Below are 21,844 nucleotides of genomic sequence, written 5' to 3' on the forward strand. Positions count from 1 at the left end.
ATTAAAAGATTTGTGCCGCATTTTTACGATTTTTCAAAAATAGCAGACCTACAAGCTCGTAGCGCACCACTCGGTGGCATGCATGAGCTTGTAGATCTGCCATTTTTCAATAACCCCTTTCCATGACGAAAAGCCATCATACAGATCCAAGCTGCAGTAACTAGAGCTTGCCGAGCGTTGGAATGTTTACATGCAGGTCATCTAAGAACCACAGCTGGAGTACTCACATCAACAATAATATAAATTACACATTAATATCTTCTATAAAATATATAAACTATATGCACTTCTAGTCTACCTGTAGCAAGACTTTTTCTTTTACAGGCCAAAGACATATACTCGCATAGTTACTGCCGTCGGGACTTACAGAACCGTGTACCTACACAGTAAAAATCTTCTGTCTAAATCTGTAACTCTGAGAGAATACAACTGGAATCAAACGGATCCCAAATGTTACTGGACGTTAACAATTATAATTGACACAGGACTTGGGTAAATTAATCAGAAATGCCTATACCCGTTTTATTAACACATTGAACTCTTTAATCTCCACCTTTTAAACAAGACACGTGCATTGTAATTACGTTCTAAAATCCATACGGTCGGTCCTTGCATTTCGACTGAGCCACGCTGAATGTTAACAGCTGATTGAAACGCAGACAAATGCAGTGTGCACGGCCTGGAACACCACGGAGGGTTCCCTTTAGCGAGGTGAAATGCAAACGTCAAGATAAAGTATTGTGAGCTAAGCTTGTAGTGGCAGGAAATATAATTATGTAATGTAGACCAGTGCAGCGGCTCCAGTAACGGGTCTAATAATATTGAATTATTCGGTTCCATTTGCAGGCTGTCAGTTAAATTGACACGCAGGATCTTATCGTGTAAGGACGCGACACAAAGAGAAGCTTGGGTCAGACAGTATACAAATAAACCAGCACAGCATGGTTTCCCAGTGCCAGTACGGTACAATATGTTAGACCAGGTGAACACTGGTCATGCCTGTACTAGAGGTGGAATGTGGGGTAGAAGTCTAGAGCAGGGGTTCTCAGCCTTTTTAGGTTGTGAACCTCAAAACAACCCCCACCCTGACAAGCACTTGGAATTGTAGGAGTCAATTATTAGTAATTGAGGCATTACATTTTGCTTGACTCGGTTCCACAGAAAGATTGTGACAATAGCAGATCTCCAAGCTCACTCGTTGCGAGGCGTTGTGTGCTTGTAGATCGGCCATTTTCACAATCTTTGCCCCATTCTTTCAATTTGGCGAATGTTTAGGGACCCGACCCAAATATTGAGAACCCCTGGTCTAGAGGGTAGGTCTAATGTGCAGTGGAAATACTTCATGAATCATGTCAGTGTTGTGTAAGGTGGTTGACTGACTGGATGTAAACTGAATGGAAATCCTTCAGGCCTCCTTCTTCACTGACTGCAACCTATAGAAAACAGGAGAGAAACACAACCATATATTCACAATGAGACGAAGCTTGTATTGTACAATAATATATTTTTCTAAAAATGCTGTAAGATCAAATAGATGAACTTGAAAATACAGCAAAAAATGAAGCGAACACACAAAAACAAATGCTTTGATTGGCTGCTGGCCGTAGGTCTGCTATTTTTTTTAAATCGAAGAACGACTGACATAGAAACATAGCTTTTTCGGAAAACTGTCATTTTGAAACGGACATTTTTTTAATCTGATCTCAGGTCAAAATGGGTTAACTATGATCGGTCAACTGGAACTTTTTATTTAATCTATTTTCCTCCCTTCGTGTGGAAACCTCATACTGCATGTCCAAAGGTGTTACTTTTCAGGTTTCAAATAAAAAAATGGCAAAAGTAGCAAGCTCAAAATGTGTCGCTTCACGGCACATTTGGCTGACATTACATTTAGCTGAAAAAGCCTTTGTGATGATGAAGGCTGCAGATTCAATCAAGTGTTTTCTGGGGAAGTTGGAGCATTTTTTAACCTCATGTACATACTGTATCTGCTGTGTATTCTCCCTATCTGAAAACCAACAAAATGGATGTAAACCAGTGATGTGACGATAAGGTCGATTCCGATATGATTACAAGCGAAGGAAACAAAAGGAATAAAAAAAAAAGACATGTATCTACACGCCGGTATTTACACATAGCATAATCATCCAAAATATTTATGTACATGTATGTACAAATAAGGTGCATGGGCATAGCAGCATCTCTTGATTTTCAAGAGGAAGAGACAGCCTTAAAAAATAAATAAACAAACCACCATTCAGATAACCTATTATTCTATTGTAAAAGTCTATGCCTTATTGCTTCCTCAAGGGTTCACGTGGTATAATTAGCCATTTCAGTCACCTTTTTCTGTTCCGATAAACACCTTCTGGTGGCGTGCATTTAGATTAGATTAAATGTATTGTCACTGCACAGTATACAAATACTTTGTCTAGCCAGAAGTGCAATACAGTAATGCAGTAATGAGAGAATAAATACACTTTGTGTATGAGAAGTGCATTACTGTTTCTAGTTGGATCCATTGGTCAGTTAGTTTGCCTAAGTGAAGTTCCAGAAGTGTGAACATGTATATGTCAGGACGGCGACTGTGAGCTTTGGGACACTTCACATCACTCAACTCACTGTGAGCTTTGGGACACTTCACATCACACAACTCACTGTGAGCTTTGGGACACTTCACATCACACAACTCACTGTGAGCTTTGGGACACTTCACATCACACAACTCACTGTGAGCTTTGGCACACTTCACATCACACAACTCACTGTGAGCTTTGGGACACTTCACATCACTCAACTCACTGTGAGCTTTGGGACACTTCACATCACTCAACTCACTGTGAGCTTTGGGACACTTCACATCACTCAACTCACTGTGAGCTTTGGGACACTTCACATCACTCAACTCACTGTGAGCTTTGGGACACTTCACATCACTCAACTCACTGTGAGCTTTGGGACACTTCACATCACTCAACTCACTGTGAGCTTTGGGACACTTCACATCACTCAACTCACTGTGAGCTTTGGGACACTTCACATCACTCAACTCACTGTGAGCTTTGGGACACTTCACATCACTCAACTCACTGTGAGCTTTGGGACACTTCACATCACACAACTCACTGTGAGCTTTGGGACACTTCACATCACACAACTCACTGTGAGCTTTGGGACAATTCACATCACTCAACTCACTTGTTAAAGCGGTCGCCGTGGTCCGTTAGGTTGAGCATCAGGTTTTCAGCGCTGAGGTAGACTTTGTTCTGAGACTGAGACAACTACAGGTCGGAAAGAGAATGACACGGATAAGGTTAGACTTCAGCTGAGTGGAACCAATTTACACTTTTTTAATTCATGAATCAGGAAATGTGTATACACATCTTATCTATTCATTCATCCATCCAATGCAACACAGGTAAACTCATAACACTGCATAACAAAGGTTGTAATAGTGTGCATCTTCACTGACCTCATGTTTCCATTTAACTATACATTTCATCAGGTAATGATTCAATTCTACTGTGCATCTCCATTATCTACTGCACATTAATCATGGTAATGCAAGCAGGCAGATACATAGGATGAATTATTTTATGTACAAAGTACTCTCCTTCAAACTCAACGTTAAATTGTAAACCAAACCAAAACACAAATAAATGGTCCAGTCTCTACCCATTGTGAAAAAGTTCAGTCCTTAAAAAACAAAACAATCATATATCTGATGTGTGCTACCGTATGGTATTCACACCGCATCTCAATAACAGTAAACTTCTGAGTACACAGTAAAATCTTTGTTAATTTAGCTGTAGAGTGTAGAAATAATTTAAATAAATATAACCAAATGGACCCGTGAAGCCTCGTCGCATGGCAGTGTCACATTGTGTAACGTGTGTCTGTCTGTCTACATCATAGTTATTGACTTTGCAACAACAGTCCCAACCTCTCATACATGTTCATATGGCGCCATCTAGTGGCTTCAAACGACTCAAACACAACTGAACATCGACAGGCTGATCAAGTGAAATCAAGGTGAAAGGCCACCTGAAAAGGTGTAAAGACAACATTGCGGGTGTCTTTTGAGGACAAATTAACCCATTCAAACCGGGAAAGCACCTGTGTGACCACATTAACCATTATTTTATACGTCGTCTATTAAATAATAGCAGATATACAAGCTCTTCGTGCTCACTATGAGCTTGTAGATCTGCAATTTTTGAAAAGTTGTGCATATTTGTGCAACTCTTTAGTTTGAATATACATTTTTACATCTAATCTTTGTGTCTAGATCGTCCCTGGAACAAAATATTCTGAGATGGGGGCCCACAGCCAAATGCATATACTTTTGGGGGTCCTTGACATGATAGAAACACAGGTTTTTTTTATAAACTTGTTTTTTTAGATTTTAGAAGACATGTTAAATTGGGTCCTCACGTCTCTAAATGGCTTAAGGCTCTGTGTTTTCAACGTAAACATGTGGCTTAATGGCATGTCAAACTGGGGCTCTCATCCATGGTTAATCTATGGCTGATCTACAGGTTGGTCCATGGCGGCGGTCCTTACCGTTTTGGCGATGGCTTGGGCCGCCCGGATCCTCCGGAGTTTCAGGTAGCCGGGGTTCTTTGTCACGGCCTCACCCAGCTGTTAAGACACAAGACGACACAGGCAGAGGATCAAAGGGTCTGTGTCACACACACACAAACACACACACACACACACACACATGAAAGACAGGCTGCTTAGTGAGGCATCTGGTAGTCATCAAGAACTACCCTCAGGATATGAGTGGAACCGGCTCCGCTAGTTAGTCACACACGTTTGCATTACTATAATTTGTGTAACGTATTACATTTTAAGACAGCAATTTTAAAAGTTTAGTTTATTTGCACAATATAGAGCAATGCATTTAAATGTGCCCCCCACCCCCCAAAAAACAAAGGTAAGCGCAATGCTGAAGCCGAAAATAGCCGAACTACAAGATTGTCTATTTTTGAGGGGTGCGAGCCCCTCCTATGTCCAGCTTTGAGGGCTTGTGTAAACACAAACATTGAAGACAAAAGTGAGGACACAAATTGTGATTGGCCAGAATGAGATGAAATATGATGACGTATGATAAGAGTGCCTATCACTTCACATGGATGTGATTTTTGAATAAATGTAAGCATAACTGTAACCCTAGCCCCTAAACTTTAAGCACACACACACACAGGTGTAATCTCCGTGACTGTGGTAAACGACACATTAGTTTAAAACTCTTTTGTTCCTTGTAAGGAAAAGCCAAGGGGGCGTGACCTTAGCAGGACCAACCAGTTTGGAAGATAATAATGACCCATCAATCAGTCGAGGACAACAGACTGTAAAGCATATAAACATTAATAAGAGTCTACCAGGGAGAAAGGGAAAGGCAGAATGCGTCATGAAAGCATCGCTATACATGGGAAACTGGAATAGATTCCTTGGCTGAAAACTGTTGTAGTATGGTTATGGTTGCTGTCGGGTGGAAACCTTCTTATGTCCCAAACTATTCCGTAAATGATTTTCAAAACATTTTTTTTTAAATAGTGAAAATAGAACAATGTGGCACATGAGCTTGTTGTAGATCTGGTATTTTCACTACTTTCATATGGCACTTGTGAAGTAGGGATTTACAGTAATTTACAAATAACGAAAAATATGGAATATGCAGATACGAGGTGTGTACATTAGTTCTGCATTAATATTAGATGGGAAATAGGAGTAGGGCTGCGTGATAGACTAAATCAAATGTCATGATATTTAACCATCTTGATATTGATGCAACGATAATATCGTATTACGACGATACAAAAATAAGGCAGTTCAGTGACACTTTTGCCATATCACAATATTATGATGTGCAAAATCCTCATATCACAACCGATAGAATACGGATATATTGTATTGTATATTTGTCCAGCCAGGATATCCACACACCATTTTCAATGCTCCCAAAGTGAATTAAGTGTAAAACCTTTTGACATGATGAAGACCATTCTGGTCAAAACCAAAACATTGTACATTTAATAAATGCCACTATGGGAGGATGGAAAACAGTGTACGAATATTCTATTTCTGATGGAAACAGCCAATAGTGAGAAGAATTATGTTTCTGGGTCTGTCTGTCTGTCCCAACCTTGTGAACATAATATCTCAGGAAGGCATTTGGGGAATTTCATGACATTTGACACAAACGTCCGCTAGGACTCAAGGATGAACTGATTAGAAGTAAGTGTCACGGGCCGAGGTCACTGAAGGCAGACGTCTGTCCTGAACGCAATCTCAGGAATGCCTGTGAGGGAATTTCATAACATTTGGCATAAATGTCCACATGGACTGAAGGATGAACTGATTAGATGTGACCTCATGAAAAACATTCATAAAATTCCTTCAAAGTCTTCATTCACTATTATATACTATAATTGTCTCCGTTGGGTGGAAATCTCATATGTCCAAAACTGGTACTTTTTAGGATTCAAATTAAAATATAGCAAATGTTTTTGTGACGCTGTCATAGTGTCATATGATCAGGTAAGGCATTGATTTATGAAAAAAGAAAACGTAAAATACGGAGAAAGGGGGTTCTGCCAGACAGCAACAATATACTCCGCATAGACATGGATGTGAACGTGGATCCAATCGTGATGCAGTATTTCTTAGTTGTTTTTTATCCAGTACCTTTCCGTTTGGATGTGCCGCTGCCAATGTGAAATATTAGACATAAGACAGCAAAATGACAAAGACGACAGTGGTTGAAGCATTAACTTCTTGCTGGGAGTGTAGCAACAGGAGCTCTGAATTAACACTTTGTGTGCCCAACACGTCCCCACACGTCTTTACCCCCCTAGGAAGCCCATGACATCTGGGGACATCTTAGGGTCTTTTTGAGTGGTGCAACCACTCTCTGATCTGATGTGTGGTTGAAACATGATAGCATTTTTTTATATCATGGTTACAAACTCATTTAGACCCGACCTGTTAAACCTATACGTTGTTAGACCATAACCTTTCAAGCTGGCCAGCATCTGTTCTGTATCACATTAGTTGCTGCAATTTATTTACCTCAGTTAGGATTTAGAAGGCATTCTTAGTTATTCATTTTTAATTGCTTGGATCTTTTCTTCTTTCCTCTGGAATTGTTCCCGTTGATTCTAGAAGCACCATCAGTATACTTTTTTATATAAAGAATATAGCTCTTGAGCACTTTGGTTGGATTTTTAGTTTTTCAGTTGTTACATCCCTGATCTCCTTGCTCAGGAAATAAGAATTTAAGCAGATGGGAGGCGATCTGTCCTCCTCTGCTCTGGATCTCATATTTCATGTGTGTCCTTACAAAGTTGTGGGTCACATTGAGGCTATAATGAAACATTTAGAAAAAAGTAGTTCCGATCCTTGCTTTTGACAGGCTCAGGCCGTTGTGAAATGCTCCATTAACACACAACAGTGACACCGACAGTATTACTATGCCAGACAAATGTTTTCAAAATGTCCAATTTCGCTTAGATTTTTCAAAACAGTTATTGATAACACTCAAGCAAGAAATGGGCCATCCATAGTGTATCGATTCATTTCACATTTACAGTTGCCAGTTCAAATCTTTGTTTATAATCTCCCATACAGTTATAGGGGGCCCAGGAGATGGTGTGAATCTAAACATACATTATTATACAGGGACTACTTTTTGTAGTATTACTTATTCTTGTACTGAAATGTTTCATAAAATGAATAATTTGGGATATTTCTGTATGGTTACCATATTTGGTAATCATTTTATAAAAAAAACAATAAGCCATACAAGGCTGTAGTTTACATTGGTTTCATAACAGCTGAAGCTTCATTCATACCGGGAATAGCAGACCAACAAGCTCACAACGTGTCGGCACTCGGCACACAACGCCATCGCACTATGAAAGCATAAATTAGGCTTAAGGGGCATTGTTCGGAGCTCCATGGAGTGTCTAACAGAGGCCCTTAGCGGTTGTAAAACCACTTTAAACCACATGCACTTGGAGCTTATTGCTCAAGGGCACAGTCACACACAGGTGTCGGAAACAGACGTGTCCCGTTCACATCCTTTCCATGGGAGTGAATGAGCGGAGCTTCCTGTTGTGGCAAGTTGAGGTCTTGAGGACATGTATCGTTCAACATGGGTGAACTTCAACCGATATGAATAAAGCGCGTGGTCGACCCCCACTGGGTAGTGTTTCGCTTAGTTTCTTTCATTGAGCCAACTCCTCCAACGTACTGTAAGTCAAATGAGCGACAAACGAGCAAATCATGTGTGACCAGTGACCAACCGTAGAAGACTGTGGTGGTTGGACTCGTCAGCTCCCAGTGACCACCAGTAGAAAAACTGTTGTTCTACTCTATGCATCTACAGTATACTACGGTTGGCAAGGAATATCACGTCCAAGTACTAGCCATATTTTGATTATCAGTTCAAAAAGGAGATGCAAAGTTCCAAAATTCAATAATGTCAGACTACAGGAGTCCATCAGTTGATTGAGGTTAAACTAGAATCTGGTCAGGGGGCATTTTGTTTATGTATGCAATTATTTGTCTTTTCTTTGGTAATGTCAAATGTGTGTATTACGTGTTGTATACAAGGCTGCTGTGTCACAAAGACACATTTCAGTGAAAGCTGATAATAAAGTAGTATCATATTGTACTGGGCAGCTTCCAGTGGCCGACACAGAATGCAGTGGTTGTGATTGAAGTAGGGTCATTAATAGGGTGCTCACAATCGTGTAGACAGACGGGTTAGTTGACACTACAAAGTGTTACATGTGGTGGTGATTGTTTCTGAGGGACAGCTCACCATCTTAGCAGCCTCTACATGTGGTGGTGAATGTTTCAGAGGGACAGCTCACCATCTTAGCAGCCTCTACATGTGGTGGTGAATGTTTCAGAGGGACAGCTCAACATTAGCAGCCTCTACATGTGGTGGTGAATGTTTCAGAGGGACAGCTCACCATCTTAGCAGCCTCTACATGTAGTGGTGAATGTTTCAGAGGGACAGCTCACCATCTTAGCAGCCTCTGCTTCTCCTTCAGCCTGGATGATCTTCCCTCTCTGGTCCTGTTTGGCTTTCTCCACGTAGAACTGGGCTCGCTGTGCCTCCTGCTGGGCTGGAGGGGGACAACACACAGCAGGTTAATGCCATGACAAAACATAATGCACAGAAACACAGCCAGATCACTACTAGGGTCAAATCCATATAGCCTGCTAGTTCACCAAGCAATTGGGCTCCAGACTAATATGAGTTTGAACACAAAACAAAACAAAAAAACCTGCATTTTTATTCAATGTATCAGCACATTGCAGTAAAAGTAAAAGAAAACGTCCAAATTATTTGAAAATAGCAAAATTTACAATAGCTGATTGATAAAACACCTGAATAAATGTCCAGGGCTTAAAAAATAATAGAAATTTATAATTGCACAAATATAGTAATATTGTTACCTCATGATTCCATTTTACCATACAGACAAAAAGGAATAAAATGAAAAACATCTCCAAATATAATAAGGAAAAAGCAATTATATAATGCTGCTTTCACTCTAGAGAAGTTGACGTTGAACGAATGTATGCTGGTGCTTAGCCAACATTTACCCCTATATGGAAATATTGTCAACAGATGTCTACAATGCATTAGAAACATACTCATAATGGATTACAATCTGCATCCTTTATACCTGATCGTACAAGGCTTTCCATTTATAAATGCACTGAATCTGTGTGTGTGTGTGTGTAGGTGTGTAGGTGTGTGTGTGTGTGTGTGTGTGTGTGTGTGTGTGTAATACAGCTACAAGTCATAACTTGTTTCATGCTTTTTTTTGGTTGGCTCATCCATCCCTAATAGCCAGTGTTATTTATTTAGAAGTTGTGCACCCTAAAGCAATCCTATGGCTTAAGGTTGACGACAGAGTACAGCATCTTGCAATGGGTCTGGTCCACAAGATCCGCTACACCAACAAGATACCCATGTACCCGTTTAAATATTTCCTTAATGTCAACGAAGTCCACACCAACAACACCAGAAGGAGTTCAACAAACCATGTGCAACCCAGATTCGGCATAAACAAGAGACTAAATTAATTTTGCTCCTATGCCAACAAAATGTGGAACGCCCTACCAACAGTCAAGACATGTGAATCCCTTGACTCCTTCAAAACATCTCAAAAGGGCACCTAAGGACGGCTGCAATTCGAAACTGGCCCCCGTAAAATCTGAATCCCCCACCCACCCTTTTTCCCCCTCACTGTCTATGTCTCTAAATGCTATGATGAATTGGACATGGTGGACCCTATTGTAAAGCTTTATGTTTATGGTGTCGTCCACAGTTAACTCTTTTTTTCCCCCAAGTCCGTATATACATGTGTGTGTGTGTGTGTGTGTGTGTATATATATCTCAGTGGGGTGTTGAACAGGAGGAGTAGGATAGTGGTATATAGTAGGATAGTGGTGATACATCCTTCCAGTGCAACAGCAGTGACAACACATTAAATATAATGTGTGTGGCTGTTTGAAATTGAAACAAAGCACAACAGCACCCTCTGGTGGTGAAAGGTAAGATGACAGTGAAGGTCAAATTGTAATGCTGTGGACTGAGACTGTTCACAATGCATGGAATGCTCATTTTTCCAGAATGCTATACTAGACAATAGAATGAAGTGTGCTCACAGATAAACAGTGTTGGGGAAGTTACTTTTAAAAAGTAAGGCGTTATAGTTATCGTTACTTATCTAAAAAAGTAATTTGTTACTTTACTTTACATGAAATTATGAAAGTAACTACTTTACTTTACTTTAGAAAATAATAATATAAAAAACGGCCGAAACCGAATACCGAATATAGGAACTTTTTTTTTGAAGCTAGATCTATAAAGAATAGGGTTGGGAGACTTGGGACTTCATTAAAAAACATCTAATTAATTGGAGGCTTTGTGATGAATTCATCTCAATTAATCACATTTTAATCGCATATCAATAGGCATATTTGACCTGAGCAGTGAGCTTTTTTTCTACATAAGCATAGGCAATAAAACAAGTAGTAATAATTATAGTGATAATATTATCATTCATTGTTAAAGCTCCAAATTCCCATTCGTCTTTGTGTCTGCCCGTGTGCTCGCAGCAGCGAGTGTGAGGGGTTGGGGAACGGGGTTGTAATAGTGAAACTAACGTTAGCTCCCATGCTAGCTAATAGCTTCCCTCGTCAACAGAACACCACCACAGATCGGGTGGAAGCTGCTGATATCACGTTGCTTGTGCCCGTGGATGGGAAATAAGATTTAAAAGGCTATGGAAGCGTGGATGAAAGGCAAAGCACAGATGTGTGCAAAGTTTTGTCGGATCTGCCTGTGCATTCCGTCTGCTGCAGTGCGTGTGTGTTCTGTCAACTTCTGTGATGACTGGCTGAATGCATAGTAAAGAGCGTCATAAGCATGCGCCCTTCCTGCGCTGGAAGTAGCAGATCTACAAGGTATCTACCCGTCGCAATGCACAGCACGTTGGGCTTGTACATCTGTGTTTCTCCCGCAGTTTAGTTGAATTATATCGATTCACAACTTTATTTGCCCCCTTCACTTCAGCAGCACAGAGACGCCTGTATGATGATAGACTCACGCAGCTGCATGGCCAGACTTTTTTTCTCTGATCACATAAGTTGACATAACGCCATAACGCGGGTAGCGCTCGCACAATAACTATAGCGCCGTTATGGAATGGGGAAATGTAAAGCGTTAGGTTACAAGTTACTGCAAATAGTAGTTACGTTATGTAACGTAACGCATGTAAGGGCGTTAGTCACAACACTGCAGATAAAACACAGCCGAGACGTGTTTCAAACTACTTTCTCACCAGACTGTTGCATTTGCTCTTGCAAATGCAACGGCTGGCGTAGACGTCCAGGCACCTATGCTGGTAATCCAGCCTGACAGCGTGTCGCGGGTTCGAGTCCCGACAGCAAAGATTTCCACTGTGATGTTTGATCTTACCGACTTGTTTGGACTCCACAGCAGCTGTGTACTCCTTGCTGAAGCTGAGCTCAGTGATGGACACATCGTCCAGAATGATGTTGAAGTCCTTGGCTCTCTCATACAGCTCTCGTCTGATCAGCAGTGACACCTGGGGGGGGGGAACACAACATAACAGAGGGGGGTTTCAAACATCAGTCAGTTTCCACATCAAACCAGACCCCCAAATAAAAGACTGATTGAAGTGGAGTTTGATGTCATAATATTGTAACCTGGTTTAGTACTGAACTGCACTAGTCTGGGAGATACAGTAAGAACTACCATTACTACTATTGTACACAGATTCACTACAGTCTACTAGACTCGTGTTCACAGACAATACTGACAAAAAAAAGCAAGCCCACAAATGCATTGACCTTTTGCATGTTTATTTTAACCACTTTGTTTTTTTCATGTTTGTTTTGGCTTTCGCCTTTATTTTATATATTTTTATGGAGGGACAGACAGGCTGACAGGAAATGGGGAGAGAGATGGGGGGGGGAAGACATGCAGTAAAGGCCATCGGGATCGGGAGTCGAACCCGCGGCACACTGCCAGACTGGACCGCTGAGCCACGTCCCAGGCCATTTTAACCACTTTCAACCTGGCATCCCTATACTGGCATGTCAACGTAGACAATTTTTCTTTCCTTATTTTTATGCCGTGGTTCCGAGAGGCCAGCGATCTATATAAGAGGGACAGACATCTGTCTGGACTATGGTGCTAATCTTGCAAACTGCTAGACCGATCAGCGCCACATTCCTATTTCCTAAATGATCAATTATATGTTTTTTAATAATCAATTGAATCAATTAGTTTGATTGACTGTTGCACCCCTATAATAACCAACATACACGCATGTACAAGCACATAGGCCACAGATTCGAGTGCAGGTTTCGTAGTACACCCACGTCGCCACGGCATTTATAAAGTGATCGCAAACAGCTGATCCTTCCTTAATTTCGTTCTGACGTTAATAAATGTGACGGCTGAAATCTATCTGGCTCGCCCTATGAAATCAAGCCTCGCCCTCGTTTTTGCGACATGAACACATGCAATACGTCCTGGAAACCCTGGTTACAAGAAAGAAGAAAAAAAGGTTATTGCTGCCCGCCTCACCCCCCTCTCTCTCTCATACAGACGCACGCACACGCAACTTACAAGCCCTGCCCAACTAACTGGTGTGTTGTTAAATAAATAAAGAAGGAACACCTGCATGAATTAAATAAAGTTGTAGGCCTACCCTGTCTGTTTCCCTCTCACCTCGCTTGCCTTGCTGTCATGTCCACGCATGCACGCACCTACATGACACGACATCGCATCGCCATGAATGGAATACATTTGTAGGCTGGCCTATATTAATTTTACTCATTTGTGCGCAGTGCACGGCGAAGGCTTTAGACTGCGCACTGCTGTGATAAGTCCTGTGGGTGAGTGATATGCCTGCATGAGATAGGGATAGGCTATCATGTCGTCAAGGCAGTCATAATCAACGTTTATGTAGTGATTTGATCATTGATGAACGAATCATAAACATATGGATGAATTAAGGCTTGCCTCTTCGCTTGCATGTGTGCTGTGCTGGTATGTGTTGGCGACGCACGCCGCGGTCCCGTCCTCCCGACCCCCGAAAATGATCTCGCTTTTATCTGAACTGTCAATGCACTTATTTAAATGGTGAATGATTAAGCCCCTTACGCCTATAGCCTGCTACAATTGCAAATAGGCAAGCTGTATGCTTGTCATTGTCACTTGGAAATAAAAGGCGTGCAGTCCATTTAATAATATCACAGTGATGCATCACCGCTCCCAAATCATCTCACAAGTGCGCTCGCATAACAAGGCCAGTAAAGCACTGTTTGATTAAGCACAAACTAATACATTGCAAACATGTTATATTGTTTTTAATTGCGATTTGAATTACTTGGAAATCTCTCTTTTTCTTTTTACATGTATATACACATACCGTTTTATATTAACATTTTAGGAGTGAAAACATACGTTTAGATGCCTGTGACAGCGTGTCAGCAGTTCAGACAATGCTGCTCCGCTTGTGTACGCCAGACTCAAGTTCAATTTCAAGCTTTGCCGGAAATGTCGGTAATTTCGGCGTGCACCCATATTTTGGCGTACGCACGTTGATAAATGAGGGCCATACTCTATTACGCAGCATGCAGGCCGGCCAACACGCACTTTGGTGAGACAAATGTGTTGATGTACACTCATTAACGGCGTGGCTAATTGCCTACAGGCTGTCTACACACCAGCCATGTCGCCTGAACATCTGGCGCAACGGAACAGAAAAACAAACAGCACTCGTTCTCAGGTGTACCCACAACAGACAACTAATGCTGCATTATATTCTAAACAAAAGGTGATACAGTAGATTGGGGTTGGGATCCGAAACCGAAGGAATCAGATCCAACATTGATGAAACAGAAACCGGTTTTATCACACCGTCAGAAATGGGATGTGGACTTCACGTCAGCTATACAATTACAATAAAATGTAACGACCAAAACAAATGTAGAGTACAAGCTACGGGCTATTCGGTTCCATTTGGACACTTTCAGAGTTATACACCTGCAAAGTAACCCAGAGGGTCCCTGGCATTCCCATTGAGAACCATTAATTGAAGGCCAAAATGACTTGTCCTGCAGTGTTATGCGTGTACCTGAGCTCTCTGTGTGATGAGCTGGGAAGCATTGAATTTGGCCACCACACTCTTCAGCACCTCGTTGACGATGGAGGGCAGGACTCTCTCATCATAGTCCTTCCCCAGCCGCTGGTACATGGCCGGCAGGTTGGCTGACTCCGGGCGAGACAGCACACGCAGCCCGATGTTCACCATCTGAAGATCTGCACCCCAAATCATCCAAACACAACAGTTCCAATCAGGGTTTCAGCTAGGCATTTTCCTGGCCAACAACGTGACCAACATTTTATTATTCCGTCACCTTCTACTAATTTAATTTGACAGAAAGCGGACAGCGTGTCTCACCTTTACTTCCTGTCAATGAGGCGATCTTTCTGGGTCTGGCTCTGATGTCATAGATGATTGGATACTGGAACCACGGTATCCTAACGAGAACAACCAATGCTGCTTCATTTCACAGATTTGCTTTGTATCATTAAACCCAAGGATTACACAGGTCAGCAGAGAGAGTTGTATTATAACAACCTAAGAATACAGAACATTGAGCGGCAAGTCCCGACTGCCAAGTCAAAAACTATTCTATACTGTATGTCAACAACATCATAACACCTTGAGGTCAAATTATCAAAACAATATTACAAAAGTCAGATTTTCTCTTTTCCATTTTAATTTTGATGATTTGTTGTTGAAACTTGAAAATATAAAGCTCTATAATCATTGCTGTAGTGTGTTAGTTCAGTAACAGCGGTCTCCATATTTCCATTTAAACAGAAAATACATTTTCAGGTGGGTTGCCAGTTTCATCTAATCAGGAGAGAGAACCACACCCTTGACCTTTTGCACACCTACTCAATGAGTGGATGCAACTGCACGTAATTTTGGGAAACGCATGATTCCTGTGTTTTTTTGGGGACGTGGAAGCTTATTGACCAATAAAAATGCTTGCATAACAAACGCAAACTATCAATACTAGATTAAGACTAATTCAGTATAATTGGATAATGAGAACTTACATAACCCCGGAGAAAGTAAATAAATTTGATCCAAACATTCCTGATTTATGTTATAAATGTGGGGAACATAAAGGTACACTGTTCCACTGCTTAAGGGAATGTGAGGAGATTAAAACATTTTGGAGGTCCGTGGTCCATTATGTCTCTCAGATTACGTCAGGTCCAGTTCCTCTTTGTCCTAAATTATGTATACTCAGTATTTATCCATTAAATTGTACACTATTAGTAATAGTAATGAAAAAAAGAATGACCGACCTCTGCCTGTTACAGGCCAGACGCTCAATTGCGCTATGTTGGAAGAATGTCAATGCCCCTACGATCGGCTTTTGGCTGAGGAATTTAACAACCAGTTTGGCACATGAGAAACTAACTTATGTAATTAGGAAGAAACCTGAGGTATTCTATAAGATATGGGAGAATTTCTTGAACTTCATTAGGCGAGGTGATATTGAAGAGGCTTTGGATGTATAGTGGTTATCCGAGTAGTCAGCTGGGGGGTGGGGGTATGGAACTTTAAAAAAAAAAATGCTTGCATATTACTCTGTGTGCAAGGGCCGTTTTATTTCCATCCCCCAGATGTGAATTAGTTGGCCAATTTTACAGTCAAACCAAAATGCTCTGGACGCAGTCACTACATTAGCCAAGTAGCCGGAGAGACAATGTTCTATGTTTGGCAACATTACAGCCGTTGAAGTAATCAACCCAGGGTAACCTCAACCTTGAGAATGGCATTAAGGCATTATTAACACCCCGAACGCCCAGGGGTATTTGGAACCATTACATCAGGGCGCCCAGCGATTTGCAGCTTCAGAGCCTATTTCAAGGTTGCTCCGCACCATTTTGGAAGTAGCTGGATGTAGCCAAAACACCACCGAGGGGATCAACAACAACGGGAAGTACGATTACTTCTAACGTGACAAGCGTCGGGACCGCGATGGGACGTCAAAAACGCAATCTTTGGTTAGAATTGGAAGTATTGATTTAGATTCTAAATCAATGCTTCCAATTCTAACCAAAGATTGTGTAAAATTGTCTAAATTTTAGAAGTGTTATTGACGTTTTAAGATTTTTCCTCCCATGACTAAAATGGAGGGGGACCACTTTGGATGACGTCCCAACCGGAAATTACATCGAATGTTGCTCAATCGACGCTACCAGCCGGTAGACTGATGACTCCGTAATTCCGTTATATGATTAAAGATGGAACCCTCGAGGCGCCTGCTGGCCTAGTGGTCCAGGCACATGCCACATACAGTATAGGCTCTGGCCTGTCAGCGTGTCCCGTTCATGGCGACCTTTGCGGCAATGTCCCCCATCTCTCTCTCCCTCCTTCCTGTCAACTATCAATAAAGGCAGAGAAGCCAAAAAACATCTTTAAAGACAGAGGCTGCATCCGAATTGCTAGGGTTGTTCCCTACTCCCTACCCCCCATACGGGGATCCAGACTTTAGTGAACTCTATAGTGATGATTTCGGACAATACTCCCTATATTGGGAGCACCGACTCTGACGTCAATATCGGTAGAGGGCGCTGTAGGTCCATGTACTTTTTATTTGCATGAAATCCCCATTAGGTTTTTTCAGATCGCCTCATAAAGAACAGTTTGAAAAATAAACAAATCATCCCGGCTGTTTCACTCATTTGGATATGAAGAATCAACTGACTACAAGTAAGTGACTGCAGGCTGTCACCTCCCTGCAAGGACAGTTTGTAAAGTTAATTTTAAATTTATGAATGAATAAAGAAAGAAATAGGTTAATGAAAATATGTTTGCAGGCATTTAGGCCTATATGTCTATGATAAAAAGGTTATTTTAAAATAACATAGGCCTATGATTATTATCAATAAATTAATATTAGGCTATATCCAGCAATATGAAAACAGTGCACCACCTTGACAATATGAAAATATCAGCAGCATGATTGATTAACCACATGAACCCCCGCTAATCCTGGGGCGGGGGGATACGGCAAAAATAGCCGATCTCTAAACAACGCGACGTCCGTGTTGTGAGCTTGTATCGGGTACTTTTGGTAAAGAATTACCAAAAGTAGCCGATCTACAAGCTCTGCTCACAAGCTCTGCTCACGTTTAACAGAAACAGCAGTCCAATAAATGACTGCCTACATAATGAAGTTTTAATGTATTTATCGCAATTCAATGAAATAATGTTAGATAGCATATTTTTTCATGGCAGGAATTAATGAATATTAATAAAACATATGTTCGGACACAATTAATATGTGTCTCACATGCATGTATTTAGCCTACGTTTGTGATAAAGAATCTCACAAATATATCATACAGCAAGCAACCGATTCCTCTCCTAACGTCATGCGCTGGGCCTGGGTGATACAATGGATCAGATTAGTAATACTATTGCAAATGAGTAGATTTATTATAAATAAAATAAAACAATTTCAAATAAATGCACAGATCATTTGTCTCGAGATCTGTAGCTTCGAGATCTGCCAGGGAAGGGAAAACGAAAGTTTAAAAAGTATATTTGTGTTGAGTTCTTTCGCTGGTTCAACTTCTGCCTCTTCTGAGTTGGAGCGCAATGAGCGCATGCATGCAGAAGCAGTGCACGTGCGCAAACGCGTGCATGTGCGCTCAAGAGCGAGCTTGCGCAATCATTATGGGACAGATTTGCTTCGCTGTGTTTTTGTAGCGACCATCGGATGCTCCCTACAATTTCCGGTGCATTGTGGGATACTTCAGCCCACTACGTTAGGGTGCAAAAATGCTCACTACACATTCGAACACTATAACAAAATGGCGGAACCCCAAAGTAGTGCACTATATGGGGCATAGGGAATGAATTCGGACGCAGCCAGAACCCTCATCTTCCTACCTAAAATGGAGTCCCTCTGTCAGAACTGTGTCCATCTGCATCCCTCCAATCCTGTTAAACACGATCGCCCTCTGTCCACCTTCAACTGGAGACACAGAGAGAGAGGATGCAAGGTACAGTAGCCATGAAAGAATCTGTCACGATATTGGTACAGTAAATAGATCATCATCATAATTCCTATGATAACAACCTGTGTATGTGGCTTCCTTGACTCCATAGGCCAGAGCTCCTACTCCTATCAGGAGCTTGGCGCCAAGACCCGCCCCTCGAGGACCACCTGAAGACATCCTGCCTGCCATCTGCCTCAGCTGCTGTAGTAAACCCTGAGAAAAGGAAACATTATATATTTGATAATTGTAGGCACATGAACACACATTAATCCTACACTGGAGACCGACGGTGACCACACGGTAAACAAGAGAAGCCATAAAACAATAACCTGTGTTCCAATAGATCCAATTCCAGTTATATAGTCATTGTTTTTTTTTAATATAAAACTGCTAGTACAATGAAAGAATCAACAAAGTTGAGAGATACAATGATTCTGCAAACAGCCCAACATGCTAAGCTTTTGGCAATTAAGGCTACAGTTAGCGCTGGTGGTCCATGGCCTATGGCTACCGCTACTGTCAGGGCTTAAAGCCAAAAAGAATCCCAAGCCTGAAAATTACTTTTTGCAAATCTGCACTGATTTCATTAAATAACCCCTATGAAATCCTCAGCACTGAAATCCGTCCCCAGGACTGATAAGTTTAAGCCCTGGGCTACAGTATGTAATCCTCTCCCTTTTAAATGTGCAACTCCTTAAAACGAAGCCATATTGTCCATGTCGTTTCTTTAAAATGCTTATTATTTTTCAAGATAAGACATGTGCAGTCTATGTAGACTGAATTTGAAAGTCATCCTCGTGAAATATGCCTCGAGTCTCATGCACCTCTTAAAAATAACATAACAGGCAACAGCAAATTACGTTATTTGTTTTCCTTCTTTTTAAATTATTATTTTCGCCTTTTCGTTGTGCTTTTCAAAACTCTCTGAACCATTGCATTTCTTTTGTATTAATTCAAACTAAATAAACCAGTGTATAGACCAGAATGATGAGGATGCATTTGAGATGTTTATCATTTTATTATAGTGTTGAAGTTAGCTGGCTGCTAGCTGCACATTGCTACAGTAAGCCTGTAAACATGTGTAACTTTACATGACAATGACAGTAGTAGTCGTTCACATTGTGTGGGTCAGTGAACTAAAACAAATAGTATCATATCCTGAGCGTTCAATATTATAATTACAATTAACTTACAGCGGGATCTTTATTCGCCATGCTGCTTGCTGAAGTAGCTGTTGCAAACTTGCAGACGAATTTCAACGAAGGTCATGTGTCGGTGACGTATTTCCTTTCAGTGGAGCATTATGGGAACAGTAGTGTTCTGACTGAGTCGACTTTATACTCTATGAGAGAGGTACACCTACAGTACCATGCAAATGCAATTGCATGAGCTTTGAGCTACAGTTAGTCTAATAAGTCTATCCCATAAAAATGACCCTGGGTAAATAGCTGTAAAGTGGTGGGGAGGGAGGGAGAGACATAGATAGAGAGATAGAGGGTCAGTCCATCACACCTTGTGACACGCTCCATATATGGCACGCTCCATATATGAAGATCACGACACTGACCCCATCAAACCCTGGATAGCCATACAAGGAGAAGACTGGATCATCACCTAGATATGACCTCAAATCTCAAATCCTTAAGATCTCCATATATGGAGCTGACCTGTTCTGACATTCCATATGTTGATCCAACCCCACCCGTCCTTCCTCTTCTTTGTCTCCCTTTTGACTGATACTGATACCTCTCCACTAGACTATACTAAAGTTATTAGTGCAGCCATGCCCGGCAACCGGCGAAAACTAGAGTTCTCAACAGGCCCGGAAATTAAGGCCAGGATATACCTGGGCCCTCATCAAAACCTGTACACTCAAGACACTGCCCCCGCTGCCACCCTTAGATCTCCATGGAGCTGACCTGTTCTGACATTCCATTATGTTGATCTGACCTCATCAAACCCTGTACACTCAAGCCACGCTCCATATAGCCTATATGGCGAATACAGAATTCATTCCATTGATCTCACCCACCATGCCAAAGCGCCAGCGCTAGCCCAGCAGTCTGCTGTCACCCAGGCGGATGCGTGCATGTGAGGTTATTGTGGAATATCTTGCTCCATTAGCATAAGACATCCAAGGTACTAACATTTCTGGTGTGAAATAAAATGGCACGAGGGATCGACCCCCAGAAAAAAACCACCCCCAAAAACTGGCGTGCGCAGATGTGTCCTTTTTTAGGTTTGAGCACCTGCCCCCTCAGTGCTCTCTGCATGGCCCTGGTGTTGAATGGGTCTGAGCTTGGTGATGTGCTTGGAGGACACAATGGTATTAAATGCTAAACTGCAGTCAATGAAAAAGAGCATTATCATGCACTGTATCAGCCTTAGAATCAGCTTTATTTTATATCATTACAGGTTGTGTTGTTGGTTTGTGCTTGCTCAATAATTTTGTAGTTTTCGTGAGACAAGAGGGGATAGAAATAAGAGAAGGAGAGAAAAGAATGCACACACTGAAACCAGTGGCGTTTTCAGGAATTACATTTTGGGCAGGCAAGAATTACATTTTGGGCAGGCAAGATGTGTTAATTGTCGTCGTCCCGCGCACAATCAGTAGCACTATTGATTTAATTATTTATTAAACACTTTGCAGAATTTCAGTACATTTCAAGCACAAACTCAATACAAAGACTGTTAACTGTGAGTGGACGACCCAATTAAGCATTACACTTGTTTACAAGAGGGTCCACCTTGTTCAATTCATCAAAACATTTAGAGACGTACAAATAGACACTTCTATATGGGAATTCATCATAAGGGAGGTAAAAAGGGAAAAGAAACATATACAGTGGGTGGTGGGGGGTGATGTAAAGGTAAGGTTTTCAAAGAGATATACCTGCCAGACAGTAGGATACAAAGGCTGAAAGGCATGCATTTGCATTCTAATGGGTGATTGAGGGTCGCGCTCTACCACAACGGCCAGTCCGCTGTCCACTAATAGTTCTCAGGTCTTGTTTTTGTCCTCAATGTATGGCTTTTGGCCAGGCGGACGCCTGTCCTCACCTTATTGTAGATACGCCACTGACTGAAACTGGTTACATAATCAAATCTGTTCTAAACTAATGGTGTTACACAAAGCCCAAAACTCCAGTTTCACTATGAAGTTAAGAGAAACACCACTTC

At 41.5% G+C, this 21,844-nt stretch overlaps 1 protein-coding gene across 1 annotated transcript; it reads right to left on the reverse strand.

Moving 5' to 3' along the window:
- Window positions 1-493: 493 nt before the first annotated feature.
- Window positions 494-19,917, reverse strand: phb2a (prohibitin 2a). Its single transcript, XM_080777686.1, has 10 exons — window positions 19,858-19,917; window positions 18,745-18,877; window positions 18,555-18,639; window positions 15,033-15,112; window positions 14,706-14,890; window positions 12,014-12,143; window positions 9,040-9,143; window positions 4,564-4,641; window positions 3,199-3,281; window positions 494-1,433 (listed from the first exon to the last, which is right to left on the reverse strand). Exons 1-10 carry the CDS (start codon window positions 19,876-19,878, stop codon window positions 1,406-1,408), a joined length of 927 nt encoding a protein of 308 aa, XP_080633812.1. The 5' UTR covers window positions 19,879-19,917; the 3' UTR covers window positions 494-1,405.
- Window positions 19,918-21,844: the final 1,927 nt, after the last annotated feature.

Source organism: Protomyctophum bolini, assembly GCF_963924005.1.
Source record: "Protomyctophum bolini genome assembly, chromosome: 12".
NCBI lineage: Eukaryota > Metazoa > Chordata > Actinopteri > Myctophiformes > Myctophidae > Protomyctophum > Protomyctophum bolini.